The 22,788-nt window shown below is 36.3% G+C and overlaps 2 protein-coding genes across 3 annotated transcripts in view; one reads left to right on the top strand and one right to left on the bottom strand.

The window, feature by feature from the left end:
• The window catches only part of elovl2 (ELOVL fatty acid elongase 2), a 119,756-nt gene extending 113,697 nt beyond the window's left edge, over window positions 1-6,059 (top strand). The window contains exon 8 of the mRNA XM_084102361.1: window positions 4,955-6,059. Within this exon, the coding sequence (XP_083958487.1) occupies window positions 4,955-5,077 (123 nt within the window). The 3' untranslated portion in view covers window positions 5,078-6,059. The remainder of the gene's footprint in view (window positions 1-4,954) is intronic.
• On the bottom strand, window positions 5,818-21,011 carry sycp2l (synaptonemal complex protein 2-like). 2 transcript variants are annotated; one of them, XM_084102353.1, is made up of 30 exons: window positions 19,885-21,011; window positions 19,652-19,676; window positions 19,463-19,548; window positions 19,293-19,381; window positions 18,926-18,960; window positions 18,666-18,808; window positions 18,512-18,564; window positions 18,303-18,348; window positions 18,106-18,198; window positions 17,964-18,024; window positions 17,616-17,779; window positions 17,001-17,040; window positions 16,859-16,901; window positions 16,678-16,711; window positions 16,532-16,575; window positions 16,381-16,438; window positions 11,079-11,128; window positions 10,889-10,934; window positions 10,542-10,644; window positions 10,392-10,438; window positions 10,162-10,279; window positions 10,024-10,091; window positions 9,893-9,953; window positions 9,675-9,767; window positions 8,652-8,761; window positions 7,734-7,828; window positions 7,431-7,530; window positions 6,601-6,659; window positions 6,430-6,511; window positions 5,818-6,258 (listed from the first exon to the last, which is right to left on the bottom strand). In XM_084102353.1, exons 1-30 carry the CDS (start codon window positions 19,984-19,986, stop codon window positions 6,190-6,192), a joined length of 2,217 nt encoding a protein of 738 aa, XP_083958479.1. In that variant the 5' UTR covers window positions 19,987-21,011; the 3' UTR covers window positions 5,818-6,189. The 2 variants fall into 2 exon arrangements, with proteins under 2 accessions (XP_083958479.1, XP_083958480.1); XM_084102354.1 differs by lacking the exons at window positions 16,381-16,438; window positions 16,532-16,575 and having other exon boundaries at window positions 19,463-19,544; window positions 19,885-19,955.
• Window positions 21,012-22,788: the final 1,777 nt, after the last annotated feature.

Raw genomic sequence — 22,788 nt, 5'->3', positions numbered from 1 at the left:
TTTAAACCCCAAAGGGCAATATCTCAGTTGCCAGACCTGCTGAAATTAGTCTCTAGGTCAAATACACTCAGTATAGATTGAACCAATGACCTCAATGGGATGAATGCATACAATAACTCACACAGATTATACAAAATATACTCTGAATATTCACATCATATTTTCAGTGCACAGAATAATACTAATGAACCAATATTTAATGCTGTGGGCCCACACACACACCAGTCATTCACACAACCCACCCCGTTGCAGGCCTGAATCCTGGCTTGTGTTCGTGGTGGCCGGGAAACTGAAAAATGGCCCCTTCACTCTCCTGAGCACAAAACAAATCAAACCAAACCAAGATACATCGATTCCACGTGCAACCATACAGTAATTTCGGAATCCTGTAGCAGGTCTCGCGCAGCTCCTCGTCCTCTCTCTCCCTCGTCAACCGACGAAACGCACCTCCCACGCCGCCAGAGGAAGCCGTTGAGTAAAGTTGGCAGTAAATTCACAGATTCGAACTTCCCGGGTCAATAACTCGTGAGCTAAACGTTGTTACTGCACAAATAACACCTCTTTTTAATCGTAGTAATGTAGACAAGCAGCTACAACCTAATTTTCCTCCAAACGAGCTTTCCCTCGCAGTGGACAGCAAGACAGATCCGAAGGGACCGTCTGCAAAGTGCAAAACCCGAAAAGCGTTACTACGAAAACAGTCAATAACTTCACTGTCACACACTATAGTGTCATCAAATCCAGTTCAAACATCACTGCTGTCCTGATGGTTATACTACAACACTTATTTTGTATAAATATCGTTTTTCATATTTTTTATGATTATTATTTATGAAAAATATTCAAAAACTTCACTGTAATTCACTGTATTTTTGGCAAATTCAGTTCATACATCACTGCTGTCCTGATGGTTATACAACAACGCTTATTTTGGGAAAAATATAGATTTTAAATTGTATATACTATTGTAAATGTAGAAGTTTTATGATTTTTATGAAAAATATTCAATAACTTTACTGTAATTCACTGTATTGTTGCCAAATTCAGTTCACACATCACTGCTGTCCTGAAGGTTATACTACAACACTTATTTTGGTAAAATATATATTTTAAATTGTATATACAATTGTAAATGTATAATTTTTATGATTTTTATGAAACATATTCAATAACTTTACTGTAATTCACTGTATTGTTGCTAAATTCAGTTCACACATCACTGCTGTCCTGATGGTTATACAACAATCGAATCTGTGAATTTACTGCCAACTTTACTCAACTGCACTAGTTCTCTTCCGCAGTCGGTGATGCAGGGAGTCTTGTGATTGGTTTTCAAGCCAGCCAATCAGAATTTAGCAGTCTCATCTCTGATTGGCTGGAATTATGGCATATTGTAAGGCTGGGTTGTGTTGAGCAAGCGAGCCGTCTGCGCTTAGAGAGCGCTCACCAGTGTTGCCAACTTAGCGCCTTTGTCGCTATTTTTAGCGACTTTTCAGACCCCCTTAGCGACATTTTTTCAAAAAAGCGACTAGCGACAAATCTAGCTACTTTTTGGACAAACCTCAGTAACCTCTAAATGTTGCCAGCACAGTCCTGCGAGCGCGAGTTTTGCTTTCTCCCTGCCGTCACACACCTCTCTCTGCGTCTACCCTGTTCAGTGAATGGCTGAGAGAGGAGCAGCAGCACGGCAGCTTACAGACGTGAATGAGCAGTGTTGTTTCACGGACTTATTACTTTGTTTTATATTTAAAGAATTTAGTTTGACCATTTTATTTTCCTTTCTTTTCTTGTGCTTATCACTTGCATACTCACTTCAACAGTGCTTTAGTTCACAACTTCACCCAGTTCCCGAACTCTCTCAATTCAGATAATTTTACACATATAAAAAATAGTCATTCAATAGCTACTCGTCTGACAAAAAAATATAGTAAATTAGAACAGCTTTATTGGATATTCGGCTATATTATATTATGATGTTATACTAAAATACAGTATGTGAGCATGATTTTAATGAGAAAAAACATTAGGCAGGCAGAACGCAAGTATGCCGCGATGACGTCATGAATATGCTAATTGACGTATGACGTCATCTAGCGACATTTAGCGACTTTAAGGGGAGGCGTTAGCTACTTTCCTTTGAAAATAGTTGGCAACACTGGCGCTCACGGCTGGTATGAAAGGAGCAAGAAAGCGAAACTTTGCACACGCGAAAGAGAACGTCCGCGCACATCCAAATACTTATTTTAAATGCAAAATTGATTTTCGTTCGCCCGCAATATTTTCTTATCTGCGAGACGAACATTTCTCCGCAAAACTCAGTTCACGCGCGTGCGAAATGCCCTTTTGCACACTCAAAATGTGATCTTGCGCGCGCAGAATTCTGACCGAAATCTCACCCCATAGTATTCGCGCCTGAACGGCAGATTAACAACACTGACAGACCGTAAAACACTCGCGGCGATCTCAAAGAAGTAAACACAAATGAATTATCCCTGTGTCAGTGCTTCACCCCCGATCTACATTACAGATCAAGATTTTTTTAAATAATTAATCAAATCACTCTCTTACCGCAAGTGCGTCTCTCACATTCCCCTTTCTCTAACTGAACTCCCGCACTTGTCAAAATCTTCTCTGATCTCTCGAACAACCACTCACGTTACACAAAACACCAGTGAGGGCGGGACTTAATTCACATAAACCAATAAAATAATGCAACACCTAACTTGTTGGTTAATGCCACATTTTCAAATGTAGCCTACATCTCAATCAAACTTGAAATAGGAACGAACGTAGGCTACTTACAGGAACACACACCTTTAAACATACTATACTGAGATGTATATTTAATTCACATTTTAGCTCTGGATTAGAACATAATAAAACGAATAAATTGAGATAACCCATTAACTGAAGAATTGTATTTTACTGGGTTACATGAAGTAATGTACAAAATCGAGGGAGCGAGGGTCTTTCCATATAAACTTCCCTCATCCACTTCACAAACTGGAACCTAGCCTACTTGAAAATGGCGGCAGGGATTCCCCTGAGGGGAAGTGCTTAGGGAAGTTTGCAAGTGCATGTACAATGAACAAATTATACATCTTTTGAAAGTTCTAAGGGTGTAGTGTCAATATACCGTGTCTGTTTTATGATATAGATGCTCCAGCAGCAGTAATATTGTAATTTGTGTCGGGAGTACAAATGACAACATGTAAAATTAAAACAGGTTTTCATACATTTGTTATGAAATAGCGATGGTGAGATGAATCCAAGCCATTGTACTTGCGTAAAATGTCCATGACAAGCATCTATTGAAAAACATCCAACAGCACTTTTTGTCCACAAAAGCGTTAAATCTGTGAAATATTGATATATTGGCAATTGTTTACGTCAGATTTTGCCTGAACGATCTGCTCTCCATCATCGTTCTTCAAGAAATTATGCAATCTATGCACTGTTTATGTTGTAAAACTGTATATGATGGTATACATAAGACTTTCACAAACAAATGAGCCCGGCTCCAAAGTTTATTTTTCAAAACAGGGTGGTAGTTTTACTTAGCAGTCTAAGCAGTGCCATCGGATTTTGTGACGTCTTGAGAGGCATTAGCCTACTTCACGACTCACGAGGACGTGGTAGAAAGAAGCAAGGAGAATAGTGCCTCATTTATGAAACGAACGTACGACAGAAAACTAAATGTACGGCCGTTTCCACGCAAAACTTGCCATTTATCAAAATGCAGTCGACCAAACATAAAAGTCACACTGCTCAATTTAAATGGTCCGCTGTAAAATCAGCGTGCCCAGCGCCCAACCAAACACATATTTGCGCATGTGAAGGATGCTGTTTTTCGTGGATATTGGAACACGAGTGAAATACAAAGCCTTGTTTAAGCTACATAATGAATAATAGTTTAGCAACCAAACGTTACGAGGCAAATATGGAAACATATTTGTATTCTTGCCGAATAAGAGAGGTGAGCCCAGTGCCATACAATAAATTCATTTTGGCTTGATGTTTGTATGTTGTTTATAATGAATGCCACTATAGCCTAATTTGTGTTTTATTTTATAGTTTAATATATAATTTATAGCTACTTATTTTTCAATTCTTGTTCTGATATAATATCCTATATTATATATGTCTATATATTCATGCTGTGAATATATAGAATTTTACAAAACGAAACATTTACAAACATTATAAACACTAGTGTAGGCTACACTAGTGTTTATAATGTTTGTAAATGTTTCGTTTTATTAATCGGTATTTTATATACATTTAAATTAATATAATTTTTTACAATTACGAGGTTAACAGGTGTTTTTTGGAGTAAGAGTTTTTTCTCAAACAGTAGAGTGTTGGCGCTAGCAACGCCAAGGTCATGGGTTCGTTTCCCAGGGAAAGCAAGAACTGACAAAATGTAAAATGTGTACCTAGAATGCAATGTAAGTCGCTTTGGATAAAAGCGTCTGACAAATGCATAAATGTAAATGTCTTGACCGGATTACGTTTCTCATGTCAAATAGGGGCAAGGCTTCTAAAACCTTAAATTTTCAGGGGCATGATATTCAAATGACGATTGTATTCAGCCGCCACATTTATCAACGTACGATCATTTGTACATTGGCAGCATTCGATTGGCAACATACATATGTTTCATAAATCACACTTGAAACCTGTCGTTAGATGATTTCTCACTCGTTGCTACGTTAGATTGATAAATGAGGCCCATTGAATCTAAACGTTGTCTGTCATGGGACCAGTGCCTGTGAAGTTTGTGACTATGCCACGTGCTAGTCAAAAGTTGTGAAACTGGTTAGGCCATTCATTTTAATTCGCTCTGCATTAAATGCCTCCATCTTCTAGTGATTTGGGTCATGCTTAGTGGTATGTGTGGTCTCATGCTTCCAGTCTTATCAATTGTTAAGCAATAAATGTCTGTTCTCTGCAGACATACAAAAAGAGAAGGCTGGAGGGTGGCAGAATGGCCAAGGATGGAGAATTTAAAAACAATCATTTGAATGGCCTTTCATCTTCTCTCAACGGAGTCTACTCCAAACCGAAGCTGCAGTGATGCTGTGACATGACCAATAGAATGGATCGTCTCAGTCCAGTTATACTGAATATTAGCTTAATAGCAGCTAATCATCTGATAATCAAACTGTGATTTTTAAAATTAAAACTTAACCATTTTGTATCTTTGTTTTACAAATGTTCCTCTCAAGTCTCATAACTGAGCGATGTAAATGCTGTACAATAATTGAGGGAAAAAAATATTTGTCCAATTCAAAATAAATGCCTTTGTTATGGAGTACAGCATTTACTTTATCATGCATCTTTGCTAGTTTATCTATAACTGCAAGGAAATGGTCTGCAATGTTCTCTAAATCTCTACACTATAAATGTATTGTTAAACAAAATATGCCATAGGCTACAATCCTTTATCTGATTTGACAGTTTAGTGTAATTGAATATATAGAAATTAAGGATCTTATATATCATACAGTAGCACTAAGACACCTTTCCAAATCTTCATTATCAGCCAGACATGGATTGTTGTTGTGTACAGATATCAAGTTTCATGATAAATGCTATATAATTTTTTTTGAACTTTGTGTTAAAGACCCCATGAAATTGTTTGACAAATGCAGTTTTGTATTTCCTATTGCATATGATGTTGAGGATATCAAAGGGTATGTCACCTTGTTTAAACCGTGAATAACCTCTATATTAATGCCACAGCCATGAACCATGTTCTGCTACATCTTGCTGATCTTGGCAGGTGCTACAAGCAACAGACACTCATTCATGGGTGCAGGTTGAGTCATCAGTATTTTTAGTCCATTTTACCAGAAGATAAAGATTGTACATTTTAACTGTGTATATCTGCTAAATGTTAATTGTCAAATTTCAAAGTGGATTAACATGTATAGTAGATGACCCAAATACACAAACTTTTTGTCTTTGGTGCAAACCTGTACCATTTTAAATGGAGCCCATATGAAAACTTAATGTCTTCATACTAACACACTAAATAAAACACTTGAAGTATCAAATGTTGTGTGATGTTTGTTATATTAAATATTATATATTAAACTTACAGTGACAATTCAATTGTTTTAATTAGGAGTAGACAATTCAGAAAGACAAAAAGGCATATGAAAGAAAAAGCATTAGTGTAAAGTCCTATGAGGGATCTGCAGTGGGGGTCTCTGATAGGGCAACCATGGATGATTGTCCTCGAGGAGAGGCTGGCTGGAGAAGATGAAAATTCAAATGACTTATGGTGTCTGAGTAGTAGTTAATTGCATGTTAATTTATTAATTGTACATGCCAACATTATAAATATAAGTTAGATATTCTTGCCCTGTAAAAAGTCTATACATATTGCTGGCAAACAAAAGCTATAATGAACAAACCACTTACCACAGTAATTTTGGCCTCTCTTCTCACTGACTGACTAAATGATGCTTCTGTACCCACATGAGGGATTAGGAGAGAATCCAACCTGCCACAGGGGATCAGAAGGGGGGTTACAGACAAAAACAGCATGTTCGTCGTGCCAAGCACACATAAACCAGGCGTATACTTTTCTACCTCTTCTGCTGTTCATCACAAAATGCCCGAACTGTGTCAGACTCTGACTGCCAGAAATTCTAAGACATGAAAAAGAGCATATGACAGAACAGCACTTCATCAACAGACTTCTGCTATTAAATATGCTTTGTTCAGGAGATTATAAACTGAGCAGAAAAGAAACATCCCCTTTTCAGGATACTGTATTTTAAAGAATTTTGTAAAATCCAAATAAGCTTTACAGATCTTTATTGGAAAGGGTTTGAACAATGTTTTTCATGCTTGTTCAATGAAACAAACATTTACTGCATATGCACCTGTGGAACAGTCCTCAAGACATTAACCGTGTACAGGCAGAAGACAATTAGAAGTTGAAGAAAAAGATGCCCAGGGTCCCCGTTCACCTGCGTGAAAATGCCATAGTCCTGCTGCAGGGAGGAATGAGGATGGCAGATGTGGCCAGAGTAATAAACTGCAATGTCCGTAATGCAAGACGCCCAAGTCAGTGCTAAAGGGAATCTGGAAGGACAGCTGATCATCCATGCGGTGCCAAACCAGATGTAACCATATGACCCCCCAGACATGTTCGAGAACTTGCAAGTCAAGGAGTGGTGTAACTCATCATTCCATTTCAGTTCGTCAAATGTCAGTGAAACTTGTTTAGTTTGTGTCTCTGTTGTTGAATCTTTTTATGTTCATACAAATATTTACAGGTCAATAAATTTGCTGGGAAGTTGAAACTGGGAGGATGTTTCTTTTTTTGCTAAATTTATAAACATTTCAGTTTGCCTTTGAAGACAATCTACTTAATATGAAAAATGTGCCCATTGCATTGAGAAACTGAGACAGACCACAGTCTCCTTCTCAATGGTTTTGAGAGACAGACAGTCCTTCTCCAAACATTCCAACTGCTGCACCACCAAGTTCTGGAACTGCTCCAGATGCACCAACCTACAAGCAGAGCAGCATGGTTCATTTTCTGTACCTCAGCTATAATAACCATTTAGATTAAAAGTGAGCAGTGTTATTTTAGTCAGCTTAACTGGTGATTATATTTTTTGACTATTTTAGATTATTTATACATTTACATGGTTTATGGACAGAAGAGGACAAATAACCTACTGAATTCTAATGCTGTATTTTGTGCTCTGTACCTTTGATTGTGTACAGTTCCCAAGAGAGAGGTCACATTTCTCTGACAGTCCGTTAAAGATTGCAGTGATCTGGCTTCAATCTTCTTATACCTGCTCTGGATCACAAATAAAATAATTTTCTGCCGACTAAAGTCAGGGGGTAGTTCACACCAAATGTCTCTCATGCAGTACCTGTACATGCATATACCTGTATGGCTTATTGCATTAAACACAAAATGCATTGACAAGATCCAAATATGACAAAAAAAGCATAAATGTTGAAATTAAGCCATAAAATGACATTTATGAACAGGCCAAAGGTCACAGTGCATTGAAAATACTTATCACATATCATGATGTGATTAATCAAGTCATAACCAAAGTTGAATATGAAGTGAACTGAAGCTATTGGCTTCAGAAGACTTGGAATATCGCACATAGGTCACTGATTTTGTCAAATAAGACATATTCCTGGATCAACATTTTGTTGATCCTGGAACAACATTCCTGTCCGAAAATGTAGTCTTAATCCTATCCCTACCCCTAAACCTAGCCCTACCCATAACTTATCCCTAAAATCAGAGGAAAATGATCAGTGAATTACACTGATGTAGAAGCACCACCCTGATTGTAAGCCTATGCTTGACATAAGCTGTAAACTTGTCCTTCAAATCTAATTGGTAGATTGTAATGTTGTTCCAGGATCAACAAAGATGTTGATCCAAGAATACATTGTGAAATCGCATCATATTGGCCTTCTCTTATGTTTTGGAAGTTTGACTGCACCAATTTACCGCTCAGATTTATCTGCTAAATATCTCCTTTTAAATAAATAAATAAAAAAGAACCTTTGCCAATTCTAACTTTTAGATAAATTAAATTATTTACTAATGCTAACAAAGTAGTTGGAAGTAGAAAGACTGGAGTTTTTGTACTTACAGAAAAGTGTGCTCTCAACTGAGTCTTAAAGCCATTAAATGCAGCTCTGACACCTGCACCCAACTCTTCCTCTGACTCCTCATCTTCCATCAACACTTCAGTTATTCGCTCTAACACACACACACACACACACACACACACACACACACAGAGAATAGTGTACATTTGGCATTCAGGTCACTCTCTTTGTTTGGCAGTGAGCAGCAGCACACAATGGCTGCTTTTCATCCTTTCAAACAGAAAAACCAGAGCAAACACTAGAGTGTAAATGAGCCAAAAAACAACAACAAGCCACTGTATCAAAATATTTACAGATTAAGTTAAGCATCACTAGTGATTGGAATAAACCCTGAACACTTTAGGTAGTATTATTTTTATATGGATAGTAGAATGGCTACTAAGTAATAAGTTATTAAATGTCAACTTTTAATACAGTATTAGCAAAGCTGCTTTTATGGTCAGTACAATGTCTGTTGGGACAGACATCAGAATAAAGTGTTAGCAGATTTTAAGCAAACAGTCTTCTAATGCTCTAATGACTGGTAGTTGACATGCAGTAAAAAAAGTGAACTATCGAAATAAATTGTTACCAACTTTTACAGTATGTGCATCTCATCCTGCACTGTATGTGCAGTATTCCCGTAGCTCTTGAGCTAACAATGCCAATGTCATGGGTTTGAACCCCAGGGGAATGCATGACCTGATCAAATGTATACCATGAATGCAGTGCAAGTTGATTTGGATAAATGTCTGCTAAATGCATAACTAAATGTGTGACATGAATGATATCATGTGCAGATTCCTGAGGTACTACTCTTCAGCACCACCATACTTTTCATAAAATGTAAAAGTCTAGTTTTTAATAAAAAAACCCCCCTCAAGAATCTGACTAGACACAATACTCTCATATGTGTTGGAAAGCTCAAGGGTCAAGATATTTATAATGTGGGTTCAGCATAAATGTAACAAATGTAACATAAATGTGACATAAATGTGTGTATGTTCAAGACTGAACTCATTTACCTGCAGCATCCTCTAGTGGGCTAGACACAAAAAGTCTTCTAGGTTGGAATGTTGGTTGTCTGGGCAGCTGCTTGTCCCCTTTCATGTACAGCTCTGTGTGGCACGTTTCCTCCATTAGCAGCAAAATTGTTACTGATTTCTGAAGTCTTTTTAGGGATTTTATTTTTGGACATCTTATGTCAAAAAGTGTGTCTGAGTGTGGGGGGTTAGGTACTCACCTGATGATTCAAGTGCTTCAGTTCTTATGGGAAGTGGCGTTTCTTTAACCAAACAGTGCTCCTAAGACAGTATTTACTTAGTTAAAGATAAATATGCATTAAAACCTAAACGTACTGAAATCAAGTTGTACCTCTTCAATAAGATTATTAAGTTCATCTGCTTGTAAACTGGTTTCAAAAACAGTCTTGTTTTGAAAACCTTGAAAAGAAACCACAATGTCAGGACATTTAGATCAGAATAAGCTATCTTCTGATGCAATCATACTGACCTGAATCAGCAGTGGTCTCTTTAAGTAATGACAATTCTTTGTTCAGTGATCTCCCTAGTTTGACTTGAGACTGCCCGTCTTCACTTGCCACTTGAAGTCTTTGTTTGGGTGTTGAATACTAGAAAGAAAGAAAAATAGAAGAAAATCATTAAAAGACCTACATTGTTATGCCCTACATAATTGTGGCTATTTTGTTTATACCGCAAATCTTCTGAAAAATTACATTCTACCTTGGAGAATTCCTCCTCATTACTGCTGGGTGAGGAAAGAGGAAGAACTATGCAAGAGTAAAAAAAGAAAAGAAAAAAAAGTTAGGTTGCAGCCTATCTGGAGGATTTATAAAGTGATGTAGCCTAGTCCTGCGGGATGAGGAATGATACCTCTGAGTTTTCCCTTAGGTCTGGGCTTTCTCCTGCTGTAGTCAGCATGTGGAGTGTCCTTGCGGAGAAATCCTTCATCTGAATGCATCACCCTTATTTTCTTCTGCAATCAACCACTTTACATTTAATTGATACATTTATAGATTTTGTAGACACTTTTGTCAAAAGCTGCTCCCAACAGAGGGGCATAACTGTGTCACAGAGCCAACAATATTCAGTTTATATTATTCAGGTTTATTAGAAAGCTAGATTAGGCAAACTAAGACATTCTTAAATGCACCAATGTCTAACATGAATAAAATTACCAATTTACACAAATAATGGGGCCTTTACACATTCTGGCTAACCTTCACAGGAGTTCTTCCCAGAGTGTCAGGGAGGGACTTTGTAGACCTGATGAAGAAAGAAGCATGTTTTAGTGAGACTATGGCAAATGTTCAACAGTACATTTTGACAAACAGAGTAACACTGCTGCATTTCATCTGCTGATTTCAATATTAGACAAGCATCATCAGACCATACAGAGATGTCACTTACCCATTAGAAGATGGTGTCTGACAGAACAATACAGTCTTGGCACGTTCAACCTAAACAAGAAGGCCAAAATCTCAACTAATCTTAAATTTTAATATTTAAAAAATGAATCCATTTTGGTAGAAAATAATATTAAATATTTTCATTTTCAACAGTCATTTGAGTGGCAATTTATAGACATTAAGGCACTGGCCAGATCAAGATAAACAATAAAATGAACAAACTGACCCAGAAGCCCAAGATTTGGTCAAGAAATTAATATTAAGTCAAAAACTGGACAGTGGGATCTGATATGTGTGACTGCACTCCACTGACCTGGTACCTCCATAAAGCAGTCATGAACGTTATAGTCTTTGGCTTCTTGTAATGTGACTTCCCTGATCGTTCTGTGTCAAAAGTGTCACTCAGACATTGAGACACCTCAAGGATCACCTGGGGCAGCCATATACACACCTACTCATATGCCAGAAAACTACATCCATTCTTCATCACGTAGCCCTTAGACATTATTCCAGTAATTTTTATTGTCACAAAGAGCACATTGTAACAACAACTGCTCAATGTGAAACAAAGCATAAAAACTCTAGAGAACAGACCCAGAAGTCCATCAGCACATTAGTAAAGTACCAGAACACAGACACACTACAGCCATATAGCCAAACGTATTTTGTGTTTTGCAAAGTTTGCGGCTTCAGTGTTTGTGGATTATTTTTCGACGTTTTAAAGTTTTAAAGGCTTTTGTTGGCAAAAACCTTAAATATGCAAAGAGTCAGTATTTACTGTGTTGACCCTTCTTCATAACCTCTGCAATTTGCCTTGGCATGCTGGTTAACAGTTTCTGGGCCAAATCTTGACTGATGGCGATCAGGGGTCGTATTCACAAAACATTTTATATATCACTAAGAGTTCTCCTAAATGGCAGTAAAAGTTCTTAGTTAAGAGTTCTTTTAAAACTTATTCACAAAGCTGCTGAGACCAACTTTTACTAAGGAATAGAGAGAAGTCTTAAGCTAAGAGGTAAGGGCGGGGTTGACCTCATTGCTATGGATGATGTCAACACTAACTATGCACACAGTGATTGGCTGAAGGGGGAGAAGTCTCTGTCAGTGATTTTATCATAGAAATATTGTAAAATTCCAACAAAATGTTTAAAAATAAATGTCGCCATATTCAAATAAAGGTTTGAAAATGTAGGCTAAGTGTCACTAATTAAACCAGTATATGTTCAGCTAATTGTCAGTCATTTACATGTCTGCATCTCAAGAGCGACAAATTATGTTTTATAATCAAAGTTCAGGAGGAGCACGTTCAAACAGTCTATCTAATCAGCTCGAGAGGAGGTATATATACACATAGCCGAGAGCAGACTCACCTAGTTACCTCGACAGTTTTCTGCATCCCTCCCTCTGGCCAAGACTGAGGATACGGGGGAGAACTCTGGGTTTGGGCTAATTTCCAAGCTCGGAGCCCTCGATTCCCTTGGACAGCATGCCAAATACGCTCATTAGTTTTTTTTTACTCTATTCAATCATTTGTAAGTGTGATCTCGTGAAAACAACTGCCACAGGTAATCGGACATTATTTATTTATTAAAGATTTATTTTTGTTATTCTATTGTAGATTAAAAATCTATAAATCTAAATATTTATTGCATTTATGAAGAAAAGGTTTAACACCCAAGGCTCTATTGCCTCTATAGCACTATCGCCTCAATGGTGTACAGTGTCTTAGGCGGATTGCCAGCAACAGACATTAGGATTGTTTGTGATTTTGTCTTAGTGACTTAGGAGTCCTCTTGACTACTTTAACATTTCACAGATTTAGGAGCTAGTTTTAGCACTAAAATGCTTTGTGAAAAACTCTTAGAGCAAAAATGTAGGAGTCCTAAAATTATGACTGAAAATAGACTGAAGTGTTTTTAAAGAGTTTCTCTTAAATCGGCAAGTTAGGAACTACTTTTAGCCATAAGATGTTTTGTGAATACGGCCCATTCTTCTGTTTGTCCACTCGCCTTTTAAGGATTGACCACAGGTTCTCTATGGAATTACGAAGGAAGTTGCCTGGCCACAGATAAAAAAAATAAAGCCTATGTAACGATCTACAAGCCACTTCATTATCAATCTTGCCTTGTGACATGGTGCTCCATCATGCTGGAAAACGCAAAGATCATAACTAAAAATTCATTCCTTGGATGAAAAGCAATTCCACACACATGGATGGTTTCAAGATCCTTCACTGTTGGCATGACACATTACTCATGGTGGTGTTCACCTTTTCTTGTAATAGATTTTCCAGATGTCCCAAACAGTCATAAGGGGGCTTCATCAGAGAAAATAACTTTGCACCAGTCTTCTGCTGTCCAGATATTGTACTTCCTGCAGAATTTCAGTCTGTCCTTAAAGTTTTTCTTGGAGAGAAGTGACTTCTTTGCTGTACATTTTGACACCAGGCCAATGTCCAAAAGTCTTTGCCTCACTGTGCGTGCAGATGAACCAACACCCACCTAGTGCCAGTATTAAGCAAGCTCTACACTGGTGGTCACACAATTCAATAGCGGACTTCTCAGGAGGAGAAAGTCTTGCGCTAACTGGACACTCTGGGACGTCCTGAAGCCTTCTTCATTGCAATTGAATCTCTCTCCTTGAATTTCTTGATTCGATAAATGGTTCTTTTAGGTGCAATATTCTTTGCAGCAAATTCCTTGCACGTGAGGCCATTCTGATGCAAAATTGATGATGCTGCACACATTTCTTTGGAGGTAACCATTGCTAACACAAGAACACACATTTTTTAGCAATTGGTCTGCTCTTATAATCCAATCAGAATGATAGTGATTTCACCTGACTAGTACTTGTTCACACTTTTCCCTGTGTCATGTGCTGATGATATGATTAGAGAAAAGATGATAACTGGTCATTCTGTGCCAGCGCAAAAAAAATAATTAATTAATATAAATTAATATATTATATATATATATATATATATATATATATATATATATATATATATATATATATATATATATATATATATATATATATATATATATATATATATATTTTTTTTTTTTTTTTTTTTTTGGCCAGTGAAGCTTTTTACAGTAATTTATAATGTATCTGATCACTATAATATAGAAACAATGTGAATCAACACCACAACAACTGAATCAGAAAACTTTACAAAACAGGATTTGTCGCTACCAATACTTCTGGACATGGCTGTACATTTTGGTACACCTATCATTATGAGGACATTCCATAGACGTAATAAAGCGGTGTTCAAACCTGCTCCCGGAGGGCCACTATCCTGCACCAGTTAATCTAGGTCTTCAGACATATGTGACCCTGGATCACAAAACCAGTCTTATGTCGCACGGGTATATTTGTGGCAACAGCCAACAAGACATTGTAAGGGTCAAAATTATAGATTTTTCTTTTATGCCAAAAATCATTAGGATATTAAGTAAAGATCATGTTCCATGAAGATATTTTGTAAATTTCCCAACTTAAATATATAAAACATTTATTTTTGTGAATGGATGCAGCACAATCGCCAATAGAAATGGACAACTTTAAAGGGACAATATGTAGCTTTTTAGGTATTTTATTATCTAAAATCAATATTTTTATTCATAAATATGCCCTCAATGGTGTACAAATACCTATGCCAATGATCAGACTAATCCTCGTAAACGAAGAATTTATTATCTTTATATACATGGGACGGGTAGGTCCACGGAGGCTTCCATGTAGTTCCGCCATCTTGAAAAACTATAATAGCAGAGAGGGACAAAAAGTACTAGGCCAACGCGTTTCCACAACGCGTTTCGTTCAGAACCAGCGTCACGTGACTGAAGTCAACAGAAGCGGAGGAGCAGAGCAGAGAGAGGCGCTTGTCACTGCCGCGGCATGTTTAAAAGGCTGCACTGCACGGCTATTTATACACCGTTCATTCATACATACATATGAGTCACAGGATAAACAGTCCTCGTCGTTGAAAAAGTCCAAAATAGACCGTAAAAGGAAACGTGACCGGAGATTACAAAAACAAGGGTTAATGTCGGGATAGCTAATGCAGGAGAAAGCTTTCAAAAGAGATGCTGAAGTTGCCTGCTTTCTTCTCGACAGGTAAGTCAATGTTACGGTCTTAATTACAAGCTTATTTTTCATTGCTTTGTTGTGAACTTTATTATATAGACAGTAGAACATTTATAGTTATATCTATTTATCTATTCTATTCATAGTAAGTTAAACAGGCTCTTTGATGAATAGCAGCTATTGAGTAAAGGAACATTAGAGAAGGCATGGATGATGATGATGATATCTAACAATGCACGTACTTCAAAAATATAACAAATAAAGGCGGCATTACTACTAACTACCATAGTTAATGTTTTTCACAGTCAGTAATTTATACTGTAACATTCTTTTTTTCGTTGATTCAAGTTTCAGTTTGTTTTAAATAACAAACCTGTTCACCCGAAGAAAAACTCGGAAGTGCTATTATAAGACATCCTGTCATAGCTTTTTGGTACATAACGGCAACCGTAGATGCAACGCGCATTTGGAAAAGTGAGGCGCTGGAGAGCATTATTTGTTTGAATGCAAAATACAGTTTCACCACTAGATGGGAGAAATTCCCACTTAGTGTCCCTTTAAAGGCGATTTTCTCAATATTTTGATTTTTTTGCACCCTCAGATTCCAGAATTTCAAATTGTTGTATCTCGGCCAAATATTGTCATATCCTAACAAACCATACATCAATGGAAAGATTATGTATTCAGCTTTCAGATGATGTATAAATCTCAATTTAAAAAAAATTACTCATAAGACTGGTTTTGTGGTCCAGGGTCAAATATATGGGTGCTTCTCAAACAGAAGGCAATGCCCTATAAGGCTGCATGTCTAGCCTGCCATGTCATTAAGCACTGTCAAAGGCTGTCTAAATTTTAATCTATGGAAGGCAGCTTTCGTTACCACGTCCTTCATTCAGCTGATTTTGAAGGATGCATCAAGTGCATCCTTTGCATCCTTCAATCACCCACAATCCTTTGTACATTCCAGTTCACAAAAAAGAACTGATGAAAAATGAGTCTGCACTGAGCTTGTCTGAGTTCATTATGAAATGTAAAAAAATGTTTAGGATGTTCATTTAGCGATTTTGAATTATGAGGGAATTGGCATGTCCTCATAATGTAAATGGCGTGGCCTGAAACCTGAATACACACCACAATACAAGACTTTGGGTCCTCATAATGTAGGCACGCACACACACACACACAAACACACACACACACAGACACACCTCTGTATCTGAATGATCCTTAAAGTGAAAGATGTCTTGGCCTGGGGTTCCTTTGACTCTTCACTCACCAAAGAAAAAAAAAAAAAAAGTAAAACCACTGTTCTCTCTATCAGATGGTGCATTTACTGTATCCAGGAATAAACAGGCTTACTTTGATATTGAATATCTGCTTGGTCCACTCAAAAGAAGGGAAAGCTTAATAAAATAAAAATAAACAGTTTTGGTGAAACTGGGTGCCCATACAATCATTCACATGTGTGACTACCTTAATTTTAGCTGTCTGAATTATATAGTTACCTGGTGGATGCCTTTAGTTTCTCCAGCAGGTGGACTAGGGAAGAAAAATATTGTCATGAGACAAACTTACTCTGAAATCAGATACTAATTTGTCTAATGAAAATCAATTGCAGAAATCAAGATGCCTTCTGCTCTCTCAATGCAAACACGGGGCTTTACATAAATAGTTAGAAAAACATGCCTGGAAATTTTTTGCAGCTTCACTGTTTTTTCACGCTGGGGTCCTGTACAGGATGACATTTCATATTTATAAATCTGGAACAATGTAAATTATCTTTAACACTATACGGCTGTATCTGTTGAGAGTGTAAGATGCGTTGTGCCTTCTATCGTGGTCACGGCATCCCCTGATTGCAGAGTGTCCTAAAAAATAAACATACATTTATAACCTGGTATACGTGTGAAGCATATTTACACAATTGACTATGACTCTTTGAAAACAGTAATGTCAAGTCAAGTCATCTTCATTTATATAGCGCTTTTAACAATGTAGATTGTTCCAAAGCGGCTTTACAGTGATAATAGGAAATTAAAGTAACAGAGATTGTTTTGGCTTTATAGCAGCTCTAGAATAAAGTTATTGTCCAGCTAAATTTAGTTTTGATTGATTCACTTCCGTCGCAACGATCATTAGTTATTAACTTAGGGGCTGCTAACACGACACTGTTTTAACAGAAAACTCTTTAAGTTCTCTCTACGCAAACTTTAAAAACACAAACCTGTGAGAACGCTAATGGCGTGTACATGCGTATTACGAGTTCAGTCTATAGGTATGCACGTTTGAATATATGTGCACAGGCGTGTAGTCCTTCCCTACAAATCAACCCTCAACAAACTAATTTTCTGGCCTTAAAATGTATAATACAGAATTTTGATCGCTTCCGCATAGCCACGTGAACCGGAATTATCCCGACAACGCATGTATAATATGCCAATACCTTTGAGGCTGAGGCAGGCTGTGGCTTCTCTGCAAACACTCTTGTCAGGGCTGTTTGGATGTTGTGCTCTGAACTAAAGATGATTTTGACCATTTTGCCAGTGATCTCTCCATGAGAGATTGGGGTGCTCATGTGAACAGCCAATATCTTCTGATCATCACACTCTAAAGCAGTAAGAGAGAAAAAGTCATTTTAAGACAAAGGATTAATGATCTGAGCACCAAATATTTGTGGGATTTAAAAGAAACTCCAACCACATTAGTCTTCTTCAGGTTTGCGTTTAGTTTTAATAAAGAAAGCCATGATAATTTTATGAATATAAGAAAAGCTTGTGGTTATTAAACCCACCTTGAAGTTCATACATGCTGACAACATCTTTAGGCAAGTGAATTAGCTCCCACAGTGTGTTCTACCACAAATGAAAGCTCAGTTTAGTTGCACTCCTGATTTATTAAAAACCTTTCTGCACTAAAGCATATTTTGGACACACCTGTGGGTCATTTACAAAGAAACTAATAGTGGATGTTCCAATGTTGAAATCCACCCAAAACTCTTTCAGAAACTCATCTTCAGGCTTGAAGAGCTAAAAACAAAACAAAAAAACAAACAAAAAAAACACTCTGGGTGGTGGGAGAAAATGTGAGATATGTAACTTCTGAAAGAAAAAGGGAAACAATTCATGCTTACCTCAGCTGAATCAAGAAATGCCTGAATACAAGGGAATGAGAAGACTCTAAGACAGAGCAACAGGATCATGAAAACATGTCAAAACTTTACGAATACAGGTGACTGGATAAAGCCAATATAATAATAATAATAATAATAATAATAATAATAATAATAATAAAAAAATAATAAAAAAAAAATAAATAAAAATCACAAACTTTCAAATATACCTTCTTGAGTTCCCAAAATAACTATTGAGTTCATTCAGAAATGTCCTGCAGTCCTTTAAATAAAAGACAAAAGGAAGAACTTCGATACCTGCAACATACTGTGCTTAGTGATTCTAGTACTTTGAGCAGTAAAAAAATAAGTGCCTAAACATACAGTTTCAAAATCTTTGTCACGAATTGAAGTAAAAGCTGAAGCAAAGCTTCTGAAACGGAACCATTTGCCAGCAAAGTCTTCTCTTAGTTTCCTTGGTGTCATCCTGCAGAGTGCTTCAGAGATGGCCACCTGCATTTCATAATCTGGTGACAACAATAGATAATGCAATGTGAACATTGATATACAAGTGCTCAAATGCCATAATTTATATTTATATTAATTACAAGAATTAATATTTTTTTACCAAATTGATGACTTACCACCAATGTCTGTCAGCGCTTTTGCCAAGTCTTCTCTGTAAGTGATGACAAGGCAAGTGTTTGCAAAGAAATTGGCTCATTTTTTGTGTTGTTGTAGTGTCGAGCAATTTGTTGTCCACTAGAGCGCAGCCTTTCAACATGCACGTTTGAGTTACATGAGCTCTCCAACGTCATTATTTTATTTTAAAATGATGCTATGTAGAACTTAGAACAATAACTAGAACTATTTGTATTCTAGAGAACCTGTCCCGAGTGCTCTCAATTTGCTTGTAACTGGATGGGAGCGTGGCTCGTTTGAAGTTTAAGTGAGTGTGTAACAACAACCATACTCTCATTTAATGGCAATGCGTGCTGGTTGACGACTTACAAGAGCCCAGTATGGTCATCTGACTGGCAGAGTTTCTTCCTTGTGTCTTTGGGACTGCTGTCCAACATAGAGTTGATGGTTCTGATGGCCTGAGTAAAAATAATGTCAAATTATTTTACAGTATAAATGTTTTAGCCAGTCATTATTTGCAATTGCTTCATGATAATTACCTCTAGACGCAGACAGAAAGGCACTTCATAATCCAAAACTACAGCTCCAAACCGCAGAAGAAATATATCCAGGATCTTATTGCTGCCTTCCAACAACACCGAATTAGTTGAATAGTATTATTATTACAATTAGCACAACTGTACAACAACAAAAATAATAATAGGATATTAAATATTTGAATGGGTCACCTGCAATGGTGATCTGACACAGACTCTGTAAAATAAAATAAAAAATTATATTTTTTTATATATATATATATATATATATATATATATATATATAATTTTAAAGAATATAGATAGATAGATAGATACACACACACTTTAAAATTTGTGTCTAGTCTGGATGATTTAAAATATATTAAATAAATATATTATATTAAAATAGAATAACGCGGAGTTAGAGACAGAAAATGCATTACCATTGCAACCTCGTAGAAAACTTCTATGAGTTTCATGGCGTCCCTGGGTGGTTTGTGCTGTTCTTTAATATACTCTGACGCCATCTCAAACCAATTCAACATGTAAAAAAGCGAGCAGATGATAAATGATCATGGGCTACTGACCAGTAATTTATAGGTTTAACGTTAATCTGAATTAAATAAATGCTTATCTTTACAACCAAGCCGTGATGAACAAGTTTCTGGATGCTGTCCTTATCCTTACTGATCAGATGTTCAATTGCTTGTAATATTAAAGAAACATTCTTATGTTCGTTTTTATGCAGCTCCTAAAGAAGAGTAATAATAATTTACATCGGTAAGAAAGGTCCACTTTTGCAGTGGAGAATCTTACAAAATAGCAAAACTGATTTAAAAACTCAGAAAATGCAAATTCAAAACCTGCCTTGATAACAACTTCGTCCAGTCGATCGGTCAAGGATACGGAAGATTTTTCTTCAATAAGTATCATAATAGCCATGCTAACGTTATTTTGGACAAAGGCATCATGGAATCTACTCGTAAACTGTACAATTAAAAGAAACTCTGGATGAATGTATGGCATACTAAAAACAACAATAACAAATTCAATAGGGTTAATTGGTTGTGCTTCAAATAAAAGTAAAATTAGAGGAGTGCTAATAATAGGCTTACATAATTAATCGTTATTTTATTAGTATGTGCAGCTCTAAAGAGGATATAGCCTATATTTTAAAAAATAGACTCACACTCATGATGCACAGGCAGGCGAGCTCCTCGGACTGTAGACTGTCTAATTAAACACACGTGGCTTTTAATTAGGCTCTATTGATGATTTATAAACTCAGCAGGCGTGAACTCTCAGTTACCAACTATTTATTTTTGACAGTAGGCTATAGGCTATTGATATTTACTGAAACACTCTACAGACAATGTTTGTGCGTTAAAGCATTGGAGCGTGGGGGCTGGGGGCAGTCTTTTCGACATGTCTATAGGTTTTCCTTATGAATATTAAGTAACACGTTGCTGGATCTGTGAAAACGTAACTATGTAGTTTTTACACAACGTTTGCATAAATAGATCACTAATAATGTACCTGTAATTTATATGTCAGCGAAATTTTAAACGTTAGATATTTAAATATTTTGTGCCAACCTGCAGAACTACACAAGTAAACTTTTGCATGTAGGCCTATTAGGTTATACGACTATTGCGAGTATAAAATTGAATTTTAAATCATTTGTGACAGACAGCGAGGGGCGCTTCACTAACCACTGCCTGCATTTCTCTGCATGTATTAGGACACTGACAGTTTATTTATTTATTTATTTATTTATTTATGTATTTATTTATTTATTTATTTATCATTAACAGTTCTGATTTGATTTAAACGAAGGAAAAAAGGTTGTTTTTTTGTTTTTACATACAGTGATATGATTTATGTAGGTCTAATATTAACGAATCTTAGTTTAGTGAGATGTTCAGCTGACCACACTTGTACAGAAAATCATAAGCCAACTGCACGGTAACGTAATAATATTCATTAGCCAAGTCTTCACCAAAGGATCCGTGAATTCCCGTCATTTGCACTTTGTATATGGACTTGTAGACGTAGGCTATAAGGCTATAACGCCGACTTGGCATCGAGTAGCCTAACATGAAATTAAGATCAAATTATGAAGCTTAAGGGTAAAATGTAACATGTTAAAGAATTGCCAATGTTGATTTACTATACTATTTCTCTTCATATGAAAATATATGACACACACACACGTTTTTACGTTACCTACACACAACTCACAAAAAGCATTCTGCATTTTTATATTAGATAGATAGATAGATAGATAGATAGATAGATAGATAGATAGATAGATAGATAGATAGATAGATTATATAAGCTGTTTTAAATATATGTATTTATTTATTTATTTATTTTGCTGCCAGTGATAACAAAAGTATCAATAAAACAGCAATGATAAGCATACTGTTGCGCTGTTCTCCTAAGAATGACAAAATAGTAATGCAAGACAGAATTAACAAAGGAATAATTAAGAATAAGCAAAAGATGGACTGCAGTAGTTTTATAGAGATGTTTATATATATATATATATATATATATATATATATATATATATACGTGCAATCACGAATGCGTAATGGGTAGGCTACTTGCACGTGATTGATAGTTTCCCGTTAATGTTTTGGCGAAATTGAATTTAATGTAAAACAGCATGCCTCATTATTATTATGGATGAATTAATGACTATTATAATTACCTTAAGAAAACCTAATTCTTGTTGGTGAAGAATTAGGACAATTTGTAATAGCCCATAACCTTATTCTCTACAAAATGACGATTTAAACGGAAAAATAACATGCCGGTTGTCTTTAAAGTTATTAATTTATACACGTAGGCTACACTTGCACTGTTAATACACGCTAGGCTATTTCAAAAGCACAACCATTAATGAAGGACGGTTAGCCTACATTTGGCCCATGGAGTGGAAAAAGTTTAACTAAAATAAATATAGCCAATGGTTTCTTTCTTGTATGCCATTATTAGCCGTCAGATATGTGTTCTGGCAGAAGACTCGCTTGCTATTCAAGATGCGAGTTCAATGTGATAATATTTTACAGTTCAGTTATTTATTTTGGAATATTTAAAAAGAGATTATTGATGTGCCTAGAGGAGTGACAGATTAGGCTACTTAATTACAAGAATTATTTAATTAGGCCTAAGTCTGATTAACTAGGCTACTTTTATTATTATTATTATTTACTAACAGAAAAAAAGCAGCTGCATTCATTTAAAGTTCGTGTCCCGAGTTATGTATCACTTGAAAATCACTTATATTTCAATGACATCAGTGATCGCCAATGGATACATAGAAAAGGTGCGTGTTTATG

The sequence above is a fragment of the Abramis brama genome (assembly GCF_963993115.1).
Source record: "Abramis brama genome assembly, chromosome: 24".
NCBI classification, from domain to species: Eukaryota; Metazoa; Chordata; class Actinopteri; order Cypriniformes; family Leuciscidae; genus Abramis; species Abramis brama.
The sequence above is the reverse complement of the archived record's forward strand: the minus strand, read 5'-3'. Positions and strand labels throughout refer to the sequence as shown.